The following is a 22,285-nucleotide window of genomic DNA, read 5'->3' on the forward strand; positions in this document are numbered from 1 at the left end:
GTCAACGTACTTATTTCGTTTATTAACACTTGCCTGCACCAATCTAAATTTAACCGAATAAACTAGTCGTCTAATGATCGTGCGTACGAATCAAATTAAATTATTCGTTAATATTACATTAACTTCACGATGTTAACAACTATCGTATTCTTACAACTATCGTGTAAATATTAATTAATCGTATCGTTCCAAACATATTTATTTCAATAAATCAAACACATTTAGTTTAATCTTCGATGTAGGAAAGAGCTATTACGTTTGCCCATGAGATTACAAAAGAAAGATTAACTTGGCAGCCGTCAAAATCACGGCTTTCACGTTCCTCCCATTTATTTACATCACTGATCGCCATCTAGCTTTCGATCAATGTCACAAACCATTCCGAGAAGCGTCACTTTGTCGCCGACAATATGGCATACAACTCGAAGAAAGATAAACTCGAAAAATAATTTTCTTTAACAATTAGGCATTTTTTGCATTGACTTTTATAACATCGTACCATTCTGGAAATTCTACGGATTATTTTCAATACGTTAACTATATAAGTAATATTCATATAGTTTATATCTATATAATATTTTGAAAGGAGCAATACTAACACCGATTATTTATTATATAATCGTCGAGTTATCGTCCAAACTTGTTCGGGTATTTTCGTATTTTTAACGAAATCCATTAAAGTTATTTCTTATGTGTCCGATCTAAGCGAAATAATATTTTTCAAGTAAAACACATTATTTCGTCTTAATATTTCTTGTCCATAAATCCACCATCGCACGGAAATTCGTAATATCTCGTTGATATTGCTCGCTAGTACTATTATGATTATTGCATGTAAATATTATCGTTTGGACGTGTACAGTTGTCCATATAAAAGGCATGTAAGGAAAAAAAGTATTTACGGAAAAAAGAATTAATGAGAACGTCTCGTAAACGTTTTACGTAAAAATAAATGGAGAAATTCTTGATATCGCAATGACGATACTCGCGATGGGTCGTTGCAGTAATCATCGACCCATTTCACCGGCTTCATCATCGTCAAAACAATTTTAATCGGTCATGACGGCAGAAGCAAAGGTTACCCAGAGAAAAATAAAATAATCGTCTAGTGATCTCATTCCCCCGAGTGTTATCGTTATAATTGTGAACGAAAAAGAAAACGAATGATAAGACGATATAATCACTCCTTTTCAAATAATTATCATTAAGGACTCGCAATCGTTCTATAAAAGGACTCTTCTAATGTCAACTAATGTGCATTACTACGTACAAACAAAAAAAAAACGTACAATTTGAATACGTGATTGACAAGCATCTTTATCGAGGACATTTATTTCTCCGTTTTGAATGCCTTCGCTTATACAACCATCGGAACGAACTACAAATAGATTTATGCAAAAATGCAGCACGCGCTTTTTTCCTCCGTGTATAAGTATATATACATGCTAACGTGCGCAGATATATACATATTACACATACATAACGCGTCCCTTTTTATATATACATAATAAATACATACACAACATATGCGTGGTGCTCGTGCGTTCGGTTACCACGTATCTTTTTATTTCTGTGCGTGCTTATCGTCTCCTATACGTACGCATATGTATATATGTATATGCACACCCATGACGATCTAGAAACTATTTATTTATATACAAAACTAAGATTCAAAATTCTGCACTCTTTATATATATATACATTCGTTTCAAAAGTGTACGTAGGTGAGAATATCGTAACGAGCCATTCTCGTTCGTTTTCAATAGACTTTGAACAAGGTATAATTCTCGTTCATTTGAAGGACAAGAAAAGGGTAAGAAAAAGGAAACGAACGGGGACGGGGAGAGAGAGAGAGAGGAAATCAACGAATGTGCGGAAAATTAATTTTCTTGGTCGATCCACGTAACGTGGTAATATTTCGCCATCTAGTACGATTAACGATTTAACGATAGAACGTACATGTATGTGTGAACGCGTGTGTGTGTGTGTGTATGTGTGCGCGTATTACATTTGTTTACATGTACGTGCGTATGCATGTATTTACACATATAGTACATATTTAAAAAAGATCGATCGGTGGGAATGAAGAATCGATAAAGTTACTCTTTCGTGTCTCGCAAAATGGAGGACATTTCAAATCGTCGCGTTTTGTCTTGCAAACTTTTGTAAAGATATTTCACACGAAGAAATGATCAATAGCGTTTCGAGAGTCTTGAAAAACTTATAGAAAAAAAAAGAACGTCTCGTACGACTTATACTATTTTTAGAAAAAGTGAAAAATCTATAAGAATCTTACAATTTACTTATACGAGTCTATATATCATTGTTTCGTCAATAAAATATAGTATCGCTAACGCACATTCATTATGCATGTATTGCTTAAGAGATACGCATGTAAAAGATATTGGTACACGCTCGTTAACTCCTTACCCCTAAATTGACATTTATTAATACGCTATTGATATGAGATTTTAGATTGGCACTGTAACTTTCGAAGAAACTTTTCATCTTGTTCAAATAAATTAATCAATCAATCAATTAAATGTTTAGCTTTATAAAAGAGCACCCAATATGAAAAGAAACGTTATCGAAGAAGCTGCAAATGAATAAGCGACTTTCTTTACGATACCAAGTATACCAATGATATTTGACAGAAGATGTTATTAAGATGACAAAAATTCTTTACAATTGATCTTTCTTAAAAATTATTCTTCTTTACCACCGTCTCACACGACTGATTGATATCTGATCATTTTAAAGATTAAAGATAAAAAATAATTACGAAGAGAAAAGAGATATAAAGAGGAAGATCGATCTCGATCATTACGGGAAAATTCTTTCAAAAGAAATATTATTATTGTTATTTTATAGCGCGTTCCGAATTTTTTTTTTCGTTTTCTCTTGAAAAATGTCAAAATCCAATGAAAAAAAAAAAAAAAAAAAAAAAAAAAAAAGGAACATACGCACGATCTATTCTAAACTGCTCTCATTTTTTTTTTTCTTATTCTCTCCTTCTTCCTCTTCCTTGGACAACGTATAACATCCAAGATCGAACGACTAAGTCCTACTTCTCGTAAATCTATGGAGCCTCTTCCATCGCCTGAATACAACGGCAGCGAGTTCTTTGGACATGTTTACTTTTTATTATCATGATCTCTCATAGAGACGTAAATCAGACTAAAAGTTGCCTACTAATTCCTAAGAAAACATCGATCTCAATTTCGAAAAAAAGAAAAGAGATACTATGTAGCTTAAAGTTGAAAAATTCAGTTCCATTTTCTAACTAATTATCTATTATCTTGTACGTATTATGTATATTTATACGTCCATCAGACGTCGTGGAAGTATCGTCGTACTCGCGACCGTACCGGTGAATATGATTAACGAAGGAATTAAAATTTGTTAAACGATCGAAGTTTTTTTTTATAAAAATGACAGTCTCCTCAGGATATCGATATCCATAGATTCGATATCGCATACGTTTTGTTTCTTTTACAGTACACGATACAGTGTTACGATCATTGTTACTCTTGTTCCCCTATATTTCTCATTCTTCCTATACTTCCTTCTTTCTCTCTCATCGTCTATCGTCGTATTCTTACTAAAAGTAGATTATTATAAACCTGGCGTTTGATCCGATTAATCATAGATATCAGATCGGCACGCTAACGTATTTTGAATAAAATACGTACATACTACAAAAGTACCGTTTACGATTCTAACGTTGCGTTAGTCGGTGTGCTCGTCGGTGTATAAGACATCTCCATGGTGATACCTGCACTACTGCGTCGGAATTTCGATTGTATTTCGGTGCTATTACGCGGCTTACGCTTGCTAAGATGTCTCTCGACCCATTTTAGCATGGTTAGAACGGAATCCGTACTTGGCAAACGTCTTTCAGCCGACGTACGTATAATGTGAGACGAAGCTACGCGGAAGGTAGCAGCCATACCCTTTAGAGCCTGTAACAAAGTTTATTTTTTTGTATGTACGATCGAGCTAGTAAAATTGTTAAATTGTTTAATTTAAGAGAAAGAAAAAAAGAAGAAAACATATGAGGAGCGAATGGACTAACTTTCATAGCATCCTCGTCGGTGGCATCGTCACCGGCGTAAATGATCCTTATTCGTTCGCTCCAATCCAAACCAAAAGCCGTACGGAGAATATAGATCGAGGCTCGCCCTTTGTTCCATTCGACGGGGGGCTTCGCCTCTATGGCACAATGCGCCGAGCATGCCTTAAAACCGGACTTCTCGATCAATTTCTTTGCCTGATTCACCATTTCGGGACGTCTTTCCATCGGTGTCTCGCGATAGTGGAACGTTAGCAAGGCTCCTTTGTTTTCTACCCATGCACCGTCCTTGCACAGCTTCATTCATAGACAAATTCGTACATAGGGGAAAAGAAGAGGAGTTGGGGAGGGAGGGGCCAGAAAAAAAGATCGTTAGAGATCTATAAAATAAAGATTCTTTTCTTTTTTAAAAAGAAAGAGAAGAGAGTGTACCTGATCCTGCAGAGCTTGCATCAAATTGGCCACCTTTCCTTCGCATTCGATCGGCATAGGATGAACGAATTTGCTTCCATCGGGATGTAAAATCTCTAAGCCGTGATTACCGGCGTAAGTAATACCCTCTATACCGACCATTGATTTAACGTTATTCACATTTCTACCAGATATAATGGCTATATAAACGTCAGACATGTTGGAGAGTCTATGCAAGACGTTTTTCGTTTCCAACGGCAAGATCGCCAAATCCGGATGAGTTGCGATCGGTGCCAAGGTTCCGTCGTAATCCAATAAGAGGGCCAACTTGTGATTATCGCCGATATACCTAGGGGACATGTGTCATCACTGGATCGTTACCTGGCTTTCATCATGAGTCGTGGGTAGTCGCATTCGCAGGCGCGGGCCCGGCACCACCTTCCCGGCATAAAAAGCCCCGCAAAGATCCGTTCGTGTATTGTACAATTTTCTAAGGGAGGCCGAAAGTAATAACGGAAGCACTGGCAAAAGTTTCGTAATTACGGTGCGACGCAACCCAAACTCATGCTGATTTTTTTTTTTTTTCCTTTTAAATAGGAATGTTCCTTTTATTGTTTTCTTTCTACCCGCACCGCCGCCCCCCCCCTCCTGTCTCCTCCCAAAAGAACGCTGAATTTTTCGGTAGCAACGTGAATACGTTACCAAGCGGTGTCACATGTATATACGATGTATTTATATACAAGACATAGAGCTCCTCGTAAGAGGCTAACCGATTGAGAAGCGCATGCGGGCACGGTCGGGCCCAGTGTCATGCACGTCGCATAACGCTATAATGAATACCTACTTGCTCAGGTAATCGTCAAAATCGTCCATTGTTACCGGTTGCATCGTCGTAGCACCGACGGAATCGTGCTCCTCGAGCGAGCCCATAACTTGAAGGAAGGATTTCATCCAATAATTGACGTCGTAAATCCTTTCACGACGGCGCAAATGATTCATCCTCAGAGTACGTTCATCCTCCGGCATAGTGAGAGCCCTGTCGAGGTACGTTAAAAGGAACGTTAGAGAAAAGAAAAAGGAACATGATTGAAGGAGAAAAGAAATTTTACCGATGGATCACTTCGGCGGCCTCGTCTATCTCATAAGGATTACATATCAAGGCCTCGTGCATCATTTCGCCGGCACCGGCAAAAGGTGATACTATCAAAACACCCGGCGGTGTGTTTATCTGACAAGCAACGAATTCCTTCGCAACCAAATTCATGCCGTCCCTGAGAGGAGTGACCAGAGCGACGGCGGCATCCCTGTAAAAGGCCGCCAATTCGTTCTGACTGACGCAACCGTAGATATAACGTATCGGTGACCAATTTGGCGTGGTAAAACGACCGTTTATACATCCTATCAATTGATCCATCTCGAGCTTCAAATCTTGATACTCTCGCACGTCCGTTCTCGAAGGTACGGCGATTTGTAGCATGGTTACCTGATAAATCAAAATATTCCAATTGTCGGTTATATGCGTGCGCATATATATATATATTGTAAATAATATACCGTCTATGTGCGTTCTCGTATCACCTGTTCACGATGTTCCGGATGCTTTTCCAGCAACATTTCGAAGGCCTTCAAACGATGTACAAGACCCTTTGTATAATCGAGTCTATCGACTCCCAGGACAATCTTTTGATTGGTAAGCATAACCTTGTTAGCCGTTTCAGCGAGAGAGACGAATCTATCGAAGGGTATGCCGATTGGAAGTGGCCGTACGCGTACGGTTCTACCGCCATGCTCGACCAACAAATTTTTACGATCGACCCTACAGCCGAGGCTCCTTTGACAACAGTCGACGAAATTCAAGCAGTAATCTTGAATATGAAAACCGACCATGTCGCAACCTAGCATACCCTGAAGTATCTCGTCCGCCCATGGGAAGAGTCGAAATATGTCCCAAGGTGGGAATGGAATGTGAAGGAAAAAGCCCAACTTCAATTTCAGATTCTTTTCGTCGGCGACCTGTCTGACCCAATTGGCTGCCGTCATCAAGTGATAATCGTGAATCCAAACAAGAGGAGTGCCGTTATTCTGATTCGCTTGTTCCTTGTGGATCTCCTCCAAAGCGCCGACCTGACGAACGCGACAAAAGGGAAAGATGAAAACCTTCCTTTCTCTAGCTCTCTAGCTCTCTGCTCTTTGTTAACTCACTGTCTTGGCTGCAAATTTTTCGTTGACGGCCGAATAAGCGCGCCAATGATCGGCGATAAAAGTCGCCCTATCCGGCATCGAGTGAAATAGCGGCCAAAACGTTCCGTTACAGCACCCATTGTAGTAAGAATCGAAGATACCAGGATCTACGTGTACGGCTACGACCTAAAGTAAAAAAGAAAAGAAAAGAAAAGAAACATGTATGAAGCGTAAGCAACAATGAGATACCCTCGCACAATATTTTAAATTCGATTCGTTCAAAGGCAAAATGTTTGTTATATCCGACTATCACGTGATAATACTCGCATCATGCTCGCGATGCGTGGACCGCGAAATTTTGATGAAACGATCGAACGAATCGAATGAAAAGGATAGCACGCTTCTCTTTCACTCTCTCGCTCGTTCGCTCGCTCGCTTTTGTATCGTGTTTAAAAAACGATAACCCCTGCCGACCTCGCGATACGATTATCGTGACACGAGATCGTTGCTTCATACCCATTCCCGTGTCTTCGTTTTCTTCTTCTGCGTTATAAGCGAATTTTTATCGTTTCTTTCAATTATTCGAGTTCAAGTTCGATATCTCGTACGAACGCGGGTTAAGCGCACGGTTAGATTAGATCGACCTCTCCCATCTCAATCCATCGTCTCTGTATCATTTGTAATTCGTTATTACCTAACTGTACTCGGAATCTGTCGAGTTGACCCGTGCTCTTTTATAATCTCATACCGATGGAAGAGAAAATTGACGTATCGATCGATAGAAAATTAACTTGGCAATCGTCGTATCCGACGTACCAAATCAATTTGGATAACTTTTGTACCCTTTTTTGCGACTAGGCAGGCCGCTCAGAAGAGAAAACAAACGCGGTTTTATCGGTAATCTCGCGTGGGTGTACGTCAACCGGTCAGGCTGTCCAACACAACGATAAGAATAATGGATATAAGAAAGAAGAAGGCGAAGAAGAAAAAGAAGGAGAAGGAGGAGAAGGAGTTAAACGATCGTCGGCTAGTAATTAATGCGAATCGTCGAGGGGGCTCGTTAACACGAATCGTTTGCAAAGAGTTCGTATCTCGTCTAATGCTCCATCGCGCACCTCTTTTATCTCTCTTTTATCATCTCAGGCTCTCCTTTGTCTTCTACTCGTGTCTTGTCTACCACAAATGTCTATTCTCATTCGAAGACGAAAACACGTGTTTATATATTATATCCGCATATGCACGTAGGAGAAAAATAATATGAAAGAAATAGTAAGAACATCGAAGAACGTAGGGGGAAAAAAATAAGAAAAGAAAAAAGAAAATAGTAAAAGAATAGCAATGCCAAGGGCGAGCCAGTACCTCATTGTCTATATTTGAATCGTTGCATACTAATCGTCGACGCGGACGTCACTGACGCGTTAACGTTTCGAGTTAAATACGAGGAGATCTAATTGTTTCGAAATAACGACCTACGTTGAAGAACGCACTTTTTTTTTCACGCAAGCATACTACAAGAGAATCGAACTCGAGCGCGCCCGAAGGTAAATGGAATTATTTTTAGCGATCTATGCAGCACGTTATTCGAGTCCGAGGACGAAAATAAATTCGTCCGTAATAATATCTTAAGAGTGAATAAATCTATTTCACGATCTCGTGAACTTGTTTCTATGAGTTCAAACTATTTCTTCACGATCGCAATGAACGCGCATTTTCTTCTTCTTCCTCTTCCTCTACGTACGAACATGGAACGATTCGATGAAACGTTCGATCGATATTTTTATTCGTACGAGTCGTACCTTACTAGATAGAAGACCGGCTGTTGGCGTTCGATCGTTTGGATCCGATTCTGGTATCGGTTCATTAAGATTCTCCATATGCATGCCAGGCCATCCGACCCAAACTCCATTTCCACTTATTACGACCGGTGCAACCGCAGTTACGAGACCACCGGCGCTAGAAGAAACCGTAAGAGTACAAAGTCAATAATTAAGGATTAAACGAAATCATATCATGGAGAGATTTAAGTGTTTATTTTTTTATTTATATCGATAAGACATCGTGGCTGAAAAGCGTTTCGAGATGAACAAAAAGCAAGAAAAAAAAACAAAAGAAAAGAATCTTTATCCATGCTCCAGACACGCGTTACAATGTCGCGTTAAATGCAAAATCAATAATAATAAATCCAAGGGATCGCCTACGTAATACGTATCGGTCGACGAAGATAGTAGTAAATGTTTTCTAGAGCATCTTTGAAAATATAAACTCGATAAGATACGTATCCGAAGTTTGGAATATATATCTCTCGTTCTCTTCTCTCTTATAACAGAAAACAAATGACTCTTTTATATCGCCAACTTTCCGCACGACTTTTGAAACGCACGTGTGCTATGCAATCGACATTGTATGATTGCGTTTGTACTATCATCGACTCCTGAAATTTCGATCAACGTGACCTCTCGACTAGTCTCTAAACTTCGAGAGAGAGAAAGAGAGAGAGAGAGAGAGAGAAAAAATGTAAACAGCGAGTATGTATTTAAAAATTTTCTTTTTTCTTTCCTTTTCAACTTTGACACTTAGCAACGTTTACAACATAGATACTGTAATGTATGTAAGAAATTTGATGTTACAACGAATAGGCATCAGAGGATGAAAGCCTATTTCGAAATTTAAACGAAGGAAAACGACGTCAAAATCCGACTCTCATTCCTTATCATTAACGTCCTCTCACAAAATTTCAATTTTTATCTCTGAATGAACGTAAAAGCAGAAAACTCTGCTTCCTCGATAAATCAATGGAATTGCACGTGAATGATTACGATGAAATTCGTGGTTCAACGAACGTACGTACATACGTATATCGCAAAAAAAAAAAAAAGAAAAAAAAAAAAAAGATAGGAAAAAGAAAGAGAAGAACAAGACAATCGAAAGGGAAAATTTATTTTTCTTATCTCGGTTATTAGCTCCATTAGAAAACGATTTCTAACGAAAACTATAGTCATGACCAAAAATAAATGTTTAAATAAAAAGAAAGACTCAATAATAGCTAAAGAAGTAGAGCGAATCTCGAGATCGGTGTATCTTCTTTTTTTATATCGATTACGCTCCCTTCGTTTCCCTTACGCAATAACGTGTATTTCGTGACAAATTAGTCATCTTAATTTGGCGTCATTTCAAAAAATCATTCTAACGTTTCTCAACGTTGATCGATCGTTACGTCAAACGAAGACCGGAAAGAGCGAATTTACGATAGGATCGCGTATATACCAGATAAAAAGGATCTAGGAAAAAATACGAGCGACCTTCATCGATGAACGAACAACATTTGCCACCCGAGTCTCGAGTCTCATGTTTCTCCTAGCTCGAAAGATGAACCGTTGTTATTTCTTCGATCATGCTTTAGAGAAAAAGCGATGAAAAAAGAAGGAAAAAAGAAAAAAAGAGCGATATAAAGAAACGCGTTTATCAGAAGAAGGGGTGTAGGTGTTGTTTTCGTTGTTTGCACCCATAAAAAAATAGATCGATGGGTGCAAGGACGAACGCTATGCATACTACAACTAACCTGGCCTTTCGTTCCAGTTTACCAGACAGCTCGTTTCTCTTCAGCACAAACGGCAACCTGTTGCTCACTACGATCATGCTTCCGTTGGAGGTGAAGCTTCCCGTTTCTGTGAACATGCCGTCGAGCATATTCTTTTTCGTCGTCGATATTTTGGACATCGCGTTGACTTTCTCAAAGGTTAAAGAAAACTGAACCCAAAGCGGGAGTAAGGTATAAGGGAAAAGGAAATAAAGAGAGGGACAAGTTCCCCTTGGTATATAATCGTGAAGAGAAAAGAGGGATAAAAAGGAAAAGAAGAAGAAAAAAAAACAAGCAGAGAAAGAGCGCGTTTAAACTCGCGTCGTAATGCTTCACTCGCGTATGCGGTTAAAAGAGTAAGGTGTCGCGTATACGCGCGTTTCCGCGATCTCCTTTGTCACGTGTCCGCTCGTTTCTTTCTTGCGCGAGATCGCGCACACTTCTCCTCGTCTATTCTTTGCACTAGTGTCTACGTATATCCGCGTAACCGTGTATATATATACACGAGAGGCGACGCAACTCTGGTTGAGGTGCACCGAAGGACGTCTCTCTCTCTCTCTCTCTCTCTCTCTCTCTCTCTCTCTCTCTCTCTCTCTAATCTCTATTCCCCTCTTTTTATTTTCTCCCAAAGTGCCACTGCTGTTGTTGCTGGTGGTGCTGGTGTTGGTGGTGGTGGTGGTGGTGGTGGTGGTGGTGGTGGTGGTGGTGGTGGTGGTGGTGGTGGTGATGCTGTTGCTCTCGTCGATGTTGCGTTGCCGTTAATCAACAGGCTAAAGCGCTATGATCGGTCAGCTTCTTTGATTATCTCGTGATAGAAAAAGTGATAGGGAACGAGTAGAGAGTGAGAGCGATAGGAGAATCCGACAACGAACGGGAAAAATGAGAAAAGTTATTTGGGGTTGCGTTTGCGATCGATTGGACGTCTAACGATGGAGTGGGAGGAAAGAGAGAGAGAGAGAGAGAGGGAGGGAGAGAGAGAGGGAGAGAGAGAGGGGAGAGGGATGTAAAGAAAAAAAGCATTTAACCGCGATGCCTGATCGAAGCGGTACCGAAGCAAAGGCCGAATGTAGTTTATTTGTTTTCGCGAATTGGTCCAAAGTACGTTCTTCCTAGGACGATATCAATGACGGGGCCGCAACCTCTCGACCACCGCCGCTTCCTTCACCGTAAACACGAGAAAGTACCCTCCTCGCCTCATCGCTCCTACGCGTTTCATCGAAAAGAAACTCGCCTACCACCGAGAAACGTAGGGTTATCTCTCTCTCTATCGCGATTCATTCTCGAAAAGCACGTTCCTCCTCGTGTTTTTCATCTTTCCCGTTCTCTCTTTCTCTCTCTCTCTCTCTCTCTCTCTCTCTCTCTCTCTCTCTTTCTCTCTCGAAATGATGATAATTACGTCGACGATGTTGACGATGAAGATGATATTTCCGATTCTTTTTCTGGTTCCTATAAAAGAATACGAGTTTCTTTCGAAATCATACGCAACGCGAAAAAGAGATGGATAGAGATGGTTATTACCGAAATGAACGATGGTGGATACGATAAAAGGGCACGAGTAACAAGAAGAAAATGAGAGAAAACGAAATTGTACATAAATCGTGCCGCCAATAGATAAGACAATTTAAATGCGAAAAATGAGAGGGAATATAAAGACTCGACGATAAGACGAGAAGACTCAACGAATCAAAATGATGAAACTGAACTAGGTACAATAAACTAATATATTCGTCTTTATCTCGAACGTTATCGTTCCTTCGATAGACGCACCTAAACTTTCAACTTTGTTTTGGAATTTCAGTAGAAATCGTTACGTTTGCTCCTACTCCTGCAGAAAAATCGATTTTTTCTACTTGCGCTTGTCTCCTCTCTCTCTCTCTCTCTCTCTCTCTCTCTCTCCCCCGATTTCTTTCGTCAAATTTACTGATAGTCATTGACGTCAATAATAAACGTGGCCAAGACGTCGTGGATTCCAGAGTCCAAGACTCGGAATCGATCTCTCTTTGTCTCTTCTAAAGCCCAGTGAAAAGAGCGATAACGGCTATCGAATCTAGCTCGAACGCCACGGGGTCGTCATCGTCAGAATCAGAATCCGATTATCCATTCGAGATCTTTACTTTCTTAGAAAATGAAACTGGCTCGAGTCAAAGTTCGTTTTAAGGATGACTATACCCTGCACATGACATATATGCTTAAAGAGCGGGAGGGGAGGGCGGAGGGAGCATTGTTTAACGACAAATAAAAAAAAAGAATCGAACTCGCTGGTCTACTTTTATCGTCGACTTGTACGCGAATGGCATCGCTATCGCGTACAAGTGCAAACAAATGGTTTACATGCACTTATTTCTAATCATTTATAATACGCGTTTGTAGGTAATATAACGTTTGTACGTGAAATAATAAATCAAAGAGATCAACTCGATTGATATAAATATTGCGATGACAAGAAAAAAAATAAAGAGAACAAAAATGGTGAGAGAGAGAGAGAGAGAGAGAGAGAGAGAGAGAGACAAAGGCGTAATAAAAATTCCAACGACGATGCGCGATAATGATCCAGAGGAAAGAGGAAGCGAGTATTATTGTCAGCTCTTGATCACGTGTTATTGTCGTTAATTAATCAGCCGCGATCAAATGCCGAGGAAGATTGGCACGCGTCGCGCACGCGGTGTCACGCTCGCCCATCTTTCTTGTCCCGCCTTTTGGCTTCACCCCTTCCTCTCGCCTGTCCCTTGCTTCTTATTACCGTAGATCTGAAAAACATAAACGTGCGATCGATTTCTTCTCTTGGACTCGCGTAAGCGACCCGCGCGATACTCCCAAACGATATTTTTTTTCCTCTCCTTCCTGCTCCGCTGACTCTATCCAACGTCGATATAGTTCAGCTATCGTGTACATGATAAACGATTCGAAAAATGTGTCAAACTATATTCATCCAAAGGTATTAGCCAATATCAAGTACAATTTTTCCATTAACTCGATCTCGAGGATAACGTAATTTTGCTTTGAAAAGCACCGTCAGAACAAAATCCTAAAAAGAAGAAGAAGAGGAAGAGGGAAGAAGAAGCACACACGATTTCTTACCATTTCGATGGATATTTTAATCAAATTCATAAACCGAGGGTATTATTTACTTTTCTATCATTTTAGACGTGCGTGACAAACGTCCAGCGAAACTTACGTTTGCGTTCGGAAATTTTCGCTCGAGTTCGGCTATTATCGTAGGGCATCGATGAAAATGAGCGCGAAATCAAACGCGGTACGATCGACGTTTCTAATGTACGTACACCCCCACGACACCTTTCGTCAATGTTTCGCTAAAAACACTGCTTCGACCTCGCTTTTCCCCTTTATTCCCCTCGACGCCACTGAATGTTTTTTCCTTATATCTATTTTCCGTGCAATATGCATATTTACAATATGCAATTCTTTTTCTTGCGCGATAACTAATGTTATTATTAGTGTCGTTACTAGTTGACGCGTAGTATTAACGTAACGCGCGAGATATCGATCAGAAATTCAAGGTTATCCTTTGGAAAAGAGAAGTATCTCGTTAATGATTCGTCGTCCATCGCGCGAAATACGAAAAAGGAAATATTAATGTTAGGGAAAAGCCGATAATAAGAACGTTAAGCTTAGCCATGGTCGAGAGATAATGCTCGTTTATGAGTAAAAAGGTAACATGGGGGGAGATGACGTGATCCATGCGAAAATTATTTCGCAATTATCGTAGCCATCACCGGTATGCCATTTGATCGAGAGAACAACTCTCTATGTGGATTTCGAAGAGGAAGCACCTAGTAGTTAGCTCGTGTGTTAAAGAACGAACGATTCTTCTTACCGTTAAAGCCGCGCCGATTCGTCGTTTTTGCCCTTTCGTCACCTCGAAAAACCGATCACGATTCCTTTATTCGCGCATCTACGCGAGACGTTCCGAAAATTTGACACCGACTGGTCTAGTGTTTTTACAAGAGCGTCGTAGAAGCGTACCTATCATACGAGGAGAAGGTACCACTTCTGCGCTGCTACTTTCTTCCCGAAGTTTCGAAGCAACCTAAACCCTCGTCCCTATCGATTCTACGTCTTTCACGACAGGTTGGCCAATCCTCATCTATCCCAACACTCCGTACGTCTATTTTGGATTCCCTAGAAAGGCTAGCCAAGGGCAACGTTCCCTATACCTCTTCGATTTGCCGAGAGCCTGATCGACAGGTGTTACGCTTGACCAATCGGCACTTTTCTTTTTTCTCTCTTCTTCTTCTTCTATACCGATTGGTCCTTAATATTACCCTCCGTTATTCTATCTCTCTCTCTCTCTCTCTCTCTCTCTCTCTCTCTCTCTCTTTCTCTTATTCTTCGAAAATGCATTTCTCCTCGAGAGAAAGTTTTCGGTTTTATGCCGTTAAACGCATCTTTAACCTCTCGTTAATCTCGGACCTAAAGCTTGGATCGATGGATCGATGGATCGATCGATCGATCGAACCGACTCATTCGTCTCTCCTTTCGAATGCCGCAAACACAAAATATAATTTTCACGAGTTATTACGATATATTGCGATTTTCGGATTTTCAAATCTTATTATAATTTATTGAAATGGATTGGCTTTCTTTTCTTTGCCATTTCAAATTCACTCGACTCATTCGAACGATCCTGAAGTTGGCGATTAGAGAATCTTAGAGAATCAGCGGGAAAATTCAAAAGAGCTCGATTGTCGCGCTCAAATTATCGGTCGTCGCCGTTCTTTCATTTCTTTCCGATTTTCTCTTTCTTTTCTTTTCTTTTCTTCTCTCTCTCTCTCTCTCTCTCTCTCTCTCTCTCTCTCTCTCTCTCTCTTTTCCCTGTTCTCCCCTAAACTATCTATCGATACCATTACTCGCAATATTATTAGTTATTATACAAGAAGACGTATATAAACATATATATATATATATATATATATATACATATATGTATGTATGTATGTGATGGTATGATGTATGTTTATCGGTCGCTCGGTTAGGATCGACTTTTCCCGTGATATTATTTGAAATATGATCGTCGCAGCAACGGTTCGTCGACGTACAAAAGCCCTAACCTTTTTTACTCATCCCAACTAAAAGAACGATTATCCATCGCGAAATAAATTTCGAAGAGGGAAAATAATATTTGACCGAAATAAATGAGTTAGAATCATAAAGCATTTCGATCACACGTCTTCGCGCCTGCAGTTCCTAGTCGAATAGTATCCTCTCTTAAAAAAAATGAATTTTCTTTGTGTCATATGTAGTGATTTACTTACACAACCTGATGATATTTTCTATACACGATGCGGACATGTCTTTCATTTTAAATGCCTTAGCCAGTGGCTAGAGAGGTAAGCACCTCCTCTAGAACACATATATAAATCCAAGGTCCAAGTCCGAAACGATTCTCTTACTTATTTTCATCATTTTATTCTATAGGTCGAAAACTTGCCCACAATGCAGGGAAAAAGTAACGCACAATCGTATTCACAGATTGTATCTGACTGTGTCGAACGAAACTACGGTAGAAAGTGATCCTTATACCCAAGATAAACTTGCGAGCCTCAAGTTTCAAATTCTGTTGAAAGAAAAGGATATAAATTATTTCATGTCCAAAAACAGTACGTTAGAGAAACAAAATGCAGGCCTGAGAAGGGAGGTAAGGAAATTGGAGAGTGAAACCAAAGAGAAAAACTCTGGTATATATGCGTTGAAGGAACAGACCAAATATTTTAAGGAACAACTCGTGGGATACGAAAGCGCCAAGAAGGAAATTATACAATTGAAGAAAAAACTTGAAGAACTGAGAAAGTAACAAAGTTTATTAAACTTTAATTTTATGCTTCTTTTCCAATCCAATATGGATTTTATCTAAAATCTTCTTTATATCCTTCGTTCTGCTTTCTTTTAGTATACAAATGTTATTAGACGCACCAATTGAAGACATTAAAGATATAATTGGAAGGGATAAAGATCCTGCTACTCTTCTGACGTACATAACCATCATGAAAAAGTAAGCATTTGGAAATATTCGCGCGTCCAAGGAATCTCTTTCTCTCTTTCCCTCTCTCTTATTTCCTTGTTATACAATTGTCTCTTATTTCTTGCTTTAGAGAAACTATGTCTAATTTAAGCAAGATCAGATGTTTAAAAATTAAAGTGAAGAATCTTCAAGATGAACATGCCAAATTAACTATGACATCTTCGCAATGCTATTCGAACAACAGGTACTATAATGCATTTCCCTCTATATAGAGCGAACTCTCTTTCATTGGGTAATTTTGTGAAGGAAGGAAAAGAGGAGAGAAAAGAAAAAAGAAAGGAAAAAAGAAGAAACAGCTAAAACGGCTTAAAACTTTAATCTTTTCAGATTACTCAAAGAGTTTACAAATTGTAAAAAAGAAAAATTGGCGTTACAAACGAGAGTCAACGAACTCGAAAAGATTCTTGGTATTGCAGAAAATTCCGATCGTGTGGTTACGGGCACACTGAAAAATGTCAAAGGAAAAGATGAAGTTACGCAAGAGGAATGTTTGACTAGTGCTACGTTAAAAAAATCAGTTGTTAAGAAGAGGACGCATACAATTTCTTCTCCAACAAAGCATAACAGAGAACATGTATGTCAACAAGAGAAAAGAATGTTATTTACAATTTATTATTTTCATTACTTATTTTTCTATCGTTATAATTTCTTTATCTTCCTTAAACAGATTGTATCAAAGAGTAATATAGAAAAGAACGATGCGTCTTCTTCGATCGTAGAAATAATGGATAATGAATGTTCGAAAAACTATTCCAAATTAAGGAACTTGGACAGTGATACTTCTATACCCTTAAAGAAAACTAGATTCTCTAAAATGCATGAGGAAACGAATGATGAAAATGATGTGCTTTTTGATAATAGCATTGAAAATCTATTACATATATGTAAACATGCTGATACAAGTACAAATGCGGTCTCGAAGGCATCTAAAGAAAAAACTGAAAGAGAAAAATCAAGTAAAATGAAACATCATGAAGAAGACATTATTGATTTAACATAATACTCTCTTGCATACACGTGATTAATCGTAATAGTATTCCTAATTCATAATTTTTTTATAGTACAGTATTTTTCACTCCTGATCTGATTTGTTGCCCAACTAGTAAATTAAGGGATGTTTTGACAATTGATACGTGCACGTATGCATGCGTGCGTGCGTAGATATACATCATTATGCAAAAGCAAAAAAGACTATAGTACCTTTATCAATAATAATAACGGAGAACATATATTTTTCTTATATATCGTCATCGTCGTCGTCGTCGTCGTCGTCGTCGTCGTTGTCGTTGTCATCAGATGAGAGGAAATGCTGCTCCAACGAAATTTTCATTATTTCGTTGCCACGTATACGTTTGGATATTAAATTTATGCCCTGCGAAGGAGATTCTGCACTTTGCATTTGGTCTGGCATAAAAACATAGCGTATAAACTGCCATATCTAATTCTGGTAATGTTCCAATGAACATAGTCGACGCTTTATATTGCTCTTTATAATTGAAATGTAATTTTGCGAGTGCAGCTTTCTGGAAAAGGAAATTTCTTTATTAACTTAAGAGTATAGTAGGTAGATACGAGAAAGATTTTCATTTAAAAAATAACTGACATTATCGAGAAGAACTTTGCGCCCATAACCGAGATAATTAAGATTATTTAATGATTCTTGCTTAGCAAAATAGATCCAATTATGTAGGCCGACGATACTGTTATCCTTTTTTTTCTCTACTAAAAATACATGCTCAAATCCTGAACTACCAATCGACCCTTTAATTCGTGAGTAAGGATGAAACCAAATAGACTTTAGTACAGTTTTATACGTTTGCGGATTCATGGCAAAGTATCCTTTTGTAGCAAGAAAATTCATAACCGATGTTATAATGTCCGACGATGCAAGAGCATCAATGAACTCATCCTCCTCCGCGCTTTCTTCTCTCGTCACAACTTCTGTTTTGCTGATATCTAATTCATAATTGTCAAAGAGATTGTTCAATTTTTTTATTGTCGGGTGTGAGGAAACGTTTGACGAAACTCTCAATAATCTGAAGATAAAAGTATAAAAGTCAAAAGTAGAAAAAAAAAAAAAAAAAAAAAAAAAAAAAAAAAAAAAAAAAAAAAAAAAAAAAAAAAAAAAAAAAAAAAATAATAAATTTCCAGATATCCTACGGTTTTGGAGCATTATCCGTTATATTATCTCCTTTTATCCATCCTTGATAACTCACGGTTATATTTTCATAAATGCAACAAGTATTTCTTCGAAATAACTCTTCTGTTATTCGTTGTAATTCCATGTCGCTTATTGAAGAAAGTTTTGGCCCATTATTTTGCGATATTACATTATTCTTACTACTTTTATTTATATTATTATTTTGTCCTAAAAGAGTGATTTTGAGTTTGTTAATTTAACCATATATTCATAATCTATATAGTATAACTTAATGTATAAGGTAATAGCTACCTGTTGATGCATGATAGAAAAATGACAAGTGTACAAAGAGATTAATCAACAAAGAATTATGTCCAATGCAACTTGTCAAATACATCTTTGGGCATACGGTCGGGCTTTATCTTGAAAAAGGAAAAGGTATACAATAAATGAAATATACGTGCTCACACACACACACACACATACACATATATATATATAAAATATGTATGTACATACATATGTATATAAAGTAATAATGATTATAATAACGCACGTTCTCAAGAGATAGAACTCTCATCGATTCGCACCGTTACCAATCCGTGGTAACCTCAATTCGCTGATTATCGATCCATGTGTTATGATTAAAGTCAATAATCGATAAATAGTGAAATGAGAAAGAAAGAAAGTGTAAGTTCAACGAGCCAATTAATTGCTTGTAAATCTTGAAATACCTTCCTCGCATACGCGAAATATATACGTCTCTGTTTGACGACGGCAGCGATCAAATTCGTAGTGGCGTATCACGTGAGACCGAATGTCCGATTAGAAAGTTTTGAAAGTTTATAATTGTAAACTTATCAGCCGATAAAACAGATTTCTTTTTACGCGTCGTAGATCACACGGATCTATGATCTTCCACGAAAATTTGAATGACTAAAGGAATGAATTTTTATCGTGTATATTTGTTCGAGATTAATATCAATGAACATTGATTTTTAAGACGATTAACGATCAGTTTTCTGATTGCGTTTCCAGGCATCCATAGGCGAAAGGATCATTGCAGCCGCAAGTCTTATTCGACAGACTATACCCATCGATACTTTTTATTCTGGCCAAACTGTGTAAAGCGAATTTATAATAATTCATCGTTTCCGATAGTGGATTGCCCATGAGAGTCAATTCCTCTAAGTTTTTCAACGATGTTAAATAGTCAAGCTCATTTTCCTTCTGAAAATGATCGATTTAAGATCGAGCAAGAACGTTGGGATTAAAAATTTGTTGTAGTACAAGGTTCTATCGCTTACCGCTATAAGATTGTCGGCTATGTGAAGCTTTTTCAAAGACGAGAGTTTTTGGACGAAGCGCAAATCTTGGATTTTGTTGCTCTCGATCGACAAGCAGGCAATGTTATTATCCTCATGGAAAGAATCGACGTCCATCGTTTCTATTTTATTGTGATCTATTATTAAAATTTCCAAGCTGGAATTCCTTCGTAAGTCTTGAAACGAGTGGACGAGCCGCATTAATCGATTTTCATATAAAATAGATTTAATGAGAAAATTAAACGAAGCGGAACGTACCGCGTACGTTCGCCAATTTATTGTGATGCAAAAAGAGATGTTTCAACGTTGGGAATACTTGGCTGTCGTCGGCCAACGTTATCGAGCCGATACGATTATGATCCAAGTACAAAGTGGACAAATTTGAAAAGCCATAGACATCGTTCGATTTATCCGGATATAGGGTCTCTAAACGATTGTAACTCATACGTAAAGTTTTCAATTTCGGAAGAGCATTTAGACTCTCGAGGGAGATTATATGATTTCTGCTCAGGTCCAAGCTCTCCAAATGAGGTAACAAATACGACGGTAAATTTATCTGTGAAAGAACGACGGAAAATATTTTCGAAGATTTTTCAAACGGTTTGCTCGTTCGAAAGCGACCTTTCTTATGGAACACCTGACGACATCCAATTGTCTGACATTCGTCAATTTTTCAGCGAGATTCATCGTCAGCAACATCGTTTGATCCAATATATTACCAAGGACGTTTCTCGCTTCTACGATGCTCGACCTTTCCACGCATTGTCCGGAAACATACTGGGGGAGGAGGTTAGGGAAGAAATAAACGAGAAGCGAACTTAGTTGAACGAATTAACGCGGGAAATTATTACCTTTAGATCGATCAAATGAAATATGAGAAAGTCGTTGTAAGAAATCGCGGATTCGTTCGGATTGTAGCTAAGATCGACGATTTGTAATTTTTCCCAGTTTTTAAGATTCTCGATTTCGTGCAATCTCCTAATCTCATTGTGGGCACAATAAAACTCAATTATCGTCTTGTACGAGCCCATCGGTCGCAAGGACGTTATTAGATTGTTCGTAAGATCGAGGCACTTCAATCTCGGCAAGTGTTCCTGCGTGAGACCGTCGAGATCGGTTATGCAATTGTCGATCAGATGTAATCGTGTCAAATGCACCGACGGCTTCTTCAGATGCACCCGGCCGATAGGGGAGTGGGACATAGGAATGATCGTTTGTTGACCATCGTAAAGCTCCGCCAAAGTATTGCGGACTATCTTTAGGCCGTAAATCTTTTCATTTACTAACGATTTACCTTCCAACGAGTTATCCTCGGTCCTATTGGGAAAGTATATACCGGTCAATAGAACGATCTTATCGCGTTCGACAATGTCAGAGAAAGGATTTCTTTCGAGGTTCAATGTCTTTAGGCTCGGAACGAACGTTTTTAACGTTTCGAGACTCTTTCTGCATTTCGTCAAACAATTCCACGAAAGGTCAAGCTCCTCCAACGCGATCAATTTCTCCTTCATCTTGATCGACCGTATGTCGTTGAAACTGACGTTCATTTTCTTAACGTGAACGATCATTCGCCAATTTGGAAATTCATCGAGACGATTGTAGGAAAGATCGAGTTCCCTCAAGTTCGGCAATTCGAGTGAATACTCAAGCAGGCCCTTTATACCTTGCCCGGATAAACATATCTTCCTCAATGTCAAAAGTTTCTCCTCGTCGATTCTAAGGCACAACGAGATCTTGCGTTTGGTTAAACGTTCGAACGACGAGGACACCAGTGGATGCATCATCGCACCCCATTCTATTTCCTCCTCCCTCCTATCGTTCTCGATCGAATCGTTCTATGCGGTACAAGATTTTTTCTTTTTTTCTTTTTTTCATTATACGCCCAGTGCGTAACGTACAATGTATGTGCGCTTACAGATATTTCAATACCTCGAATACATATTCGTATTCGGCCACGAATATCGCGTCCGACAAGTTTGCTTCTCTCGTCAGGACGTACATTTGGCACGGTCGGTGAACGTTCTCGCGTTGCCTCGCTTTCGCTCGATGAAATTCGTCGGTGTATCGTTCCCTTAACCGCGCGTACGTCGATTCAGATGCGATTCAAGCTGTCACGAATCGAGAAATAGGGATACTTACGTCACGGTACAACGATGAAAAGGTACGCGCAAAAGTATAGAAATCCTTCGTTTCTCGCAGGGATCTGCCTTTGTCTTCTCTCGCTTCGAAAGTTTCTCGTGAAATTTAAGGTCAGCAATAGCCGAACAATTCGTTAGGCGGATTCTTTTCTAGAAAAAAAGATCAAAGAAAAAGAACAAAAAAAAAAGAAAAAAAAGAAGAAGAAAAGAAAAGAAAGAAGTACGGCGGTTTACAGATTAATTTCGCTACTTGTTTATAAAATCCGCGCTTGAGCACGTTCATCGGCCATTCCCGAATACTTCGTACTCCTGGTACAATGGCTAGAAGCTTCGAACCATTCTCGTTTTTGCATAAATCCTCAACTTGATCGTTCCAAATACGATACTCGCTGATCTCCTTG

General features: G+C 38.9%; 3 protein-coding genes across 13 annotated transcripts; 1 reads left to right on the forward strand and 2 right to left on the reverse strand.

Annotated features, from left to right (window-relative positions):
- Nucleotides 1-181: 181 nt before the first annotated feature.
- Nucleotides 182-14,247, reverse strand: LOC124954697 (alpha,alpha-trehalose-phosphate synthase [UDP-forming]). 5 transcript variants are annotated; one of them, XM_047508004.1, is made up of 13 exons: nucleotides 14,226-14,247; nucleotides 12,982-12,988; nucleotides 11,638-11,687; nucleotides 10,224-10,329; nucleotides 8,461-8,617; nucleotides 6,686-6,850; nucleotides 6,062-6,607; nucleotides 5,593-5,966; nucleotides 5,328-5,519; nucleotides 4,505-4,841; nucleotides 4,076-4,369; nucleotides 3,693-3,962; nucleotides 182-3,601 (listed from the first exon to the last, which is right to left on the reverse strand). In XM_047508004.1, exons 1-12 carry the CDS (start codon nucleotides 14,230-14,232, stop codon nucleotides 3,711-3,713), a joined length of 2,487 nt encoding a protein of 828 aa, XP_047363960.1. In that variant the 5' UTR covers nucleotides 14,233-14,247; the 3' UTR covers nucleotides 182-3,601; nucleotides 3,693-3,710. The 5 variants fall into 5 exon arrangements, with proteins under 5 accessions (XP_047363960.1, XP_047363961.1, XP_047363958.1 ...); XM_047508005.1 differs by having other exon boundaries at nucleotides 182-3,962; nucleotides 4,505-4,832; XM_047508002.1 differs by having other exon boundaries at nucleotides 182-3,962.
- Nucleotides 10,979-17,510, forward strand: LOC124954698 (E3 ubiquitin-protein ligase TRAIP-like). 4 transcript variants are annotated; one of them, XM_047508011.1, is made up of 7 exons: nucleotides 10,979-11,487; nucleotides 11,697-11,947; nucleotides 15,503-15,589; nucleotides 15,678-16,049; nucleotides 16,150-16,251; nucleotides 16,352-16,465; nucleotides 16,609-17,510. In XM_047508011.1, the coding sequence occupies exons 4-7, from the start codon at nucleotides 15,847-15,849 to the stop codon at nucleotides 17,279-17,281; spliced, it is 1,092 nt and encodes a 363-aa protein (XP_047363967.1). In that variant the 5' UTR covers nucleotides 10,979-11,487; nucleotides 11,697-11,947; nucleotides 15,503-15,589; nucleotides 15,678-15,846; the 3' UTR covers nucleotides 17,282-17,510. The 4 variants fall into 4 exon arrangements, with proteins under 4 accessions (XP_047363967.1, XP_047363966.1, XP_047363965.1 ...); XM_047508008.1 differs by lacking the exons at nucleotides 10,979-11,487; nucleotides 11,697-11,947 and adding an exon at nucleotides 13,269-13,358 and having other exon boundaries at nucleotides 16,609-16,855; nucleotides 16,949-17,510; XM_047508010.1 differs by having other exon boundaries at nucleotides 10,979-11,947.
- Nucleotides 16,582-19,274, reverse strand: LOC124954700 (endoribonuclease CG2145-like). Of its 4 annotated transcripts, none has more exons than XR_007102619.1 (6): nucleotides 19,156-19,274; nucleotides 18,734-18,843; nucleotides 18,442-18,649; nucleotides 17,885-18,317; nucleotides 17,482-17,804; nucleotides 16,582-16,726 (listed from the first exon to the last, which is right to left on the reverse strand). XR_007102619.1 is itself a non-coding variant. In XM_047508014.1 (5 exons), the coding sequence occupies exons 2-5, from the start codon at nucleotides 18,816-18,818 to the stop codon at nucleotides 17,574-17,576; spliced, it is 957 nt and encodes a 318-aa protein (XP_047363970.1). In that variant the 5' UTR covers nucleotides 18,819-18,843; nucleotides 19,156-19,274; the 3' UTR covers nucleotides 16,582-17,573. The 4 variants fall into 4 exon arrangements, 1 of the variants encoding a protein (XP_047363970.1); XR_007102621.1 differs by having other exon boundaries at nucleotides 18,978-19,241; XR_007102620.1 differs by having other exon boundaries at nucleotides 18,941-19,241.
- Between the last annotated feature and the right edge of the window lie 3,011 nt (nucleotides 19,275-22,285).

The sequence above is a fragment of the Vespa velutina genome, chromosome 16 (genome assembly GCF_912470025.1).
Source record: "Vespa velutina chromosome 16, iVesVel2.1, whole genome shotgun sequence".
NCBI classification, from domain to species: Eukaryota; Metazoa; Arthropoda; class Insecta; order Hymenoptera; family Vespidae; genus Vespa; species Vespa velutina.

Coding starts and splice junctions, on each gene's coding strand:
- LOC124954698 (XM_047508009.1), top strand. CDS start 13,327: ATGGATATTTTAATCAAATTCATAAACCGAGG. Junction 13,359..15,502: donor ATCAAATTCATAAACCGAGG/GTATTATTTACT, acceptor TGTCATATGTAG/TGATTTACTTACACAACCTG. Junction 16,466..16,608: donor CAATGCTATTCGAACAACAG/GTACTATAATGC, acceptor TAATCTTTTCAG/ATTACTCAAAGAGTTTACAA.
- LOC124954697 (XM_047508004.1), bottom strand. Junction 10,330..11,637: donor TCATCGTCAACATCGTCGAC/GTAATTATCATC, acceptor GCATGTTCACAG/AAACGGGAAGCTTCACCTCC. Junction 6,608..6,685: donor AAAAATTTGCAGCCAAGACA/GTGAGTTAACAA, acceptor CGCGTTCGTCAG/GTCGGCGCTTTGGAGGAGAT.
- LOC124954700 (XM_047508014.1), bottom strand. CDS start 18,818: ATGTATTTGACAAGTTGCATTGGACATAATTCTTTGTTGATTAATCTC. Junction 18,650..18,733: donor TTTCTATCATGCATCAACAG/GTAGCTATTACC, acceptor TCACTCTTTTAG/GACAAAATAATAATATAAAT. Junction 18,318..18,441: donor ACGGATAATGCTCCAAAACC/GTAGGATATCTG, acceptor TTTTATCTTCAG/ATTATTGAGAGTTTCGTCAA.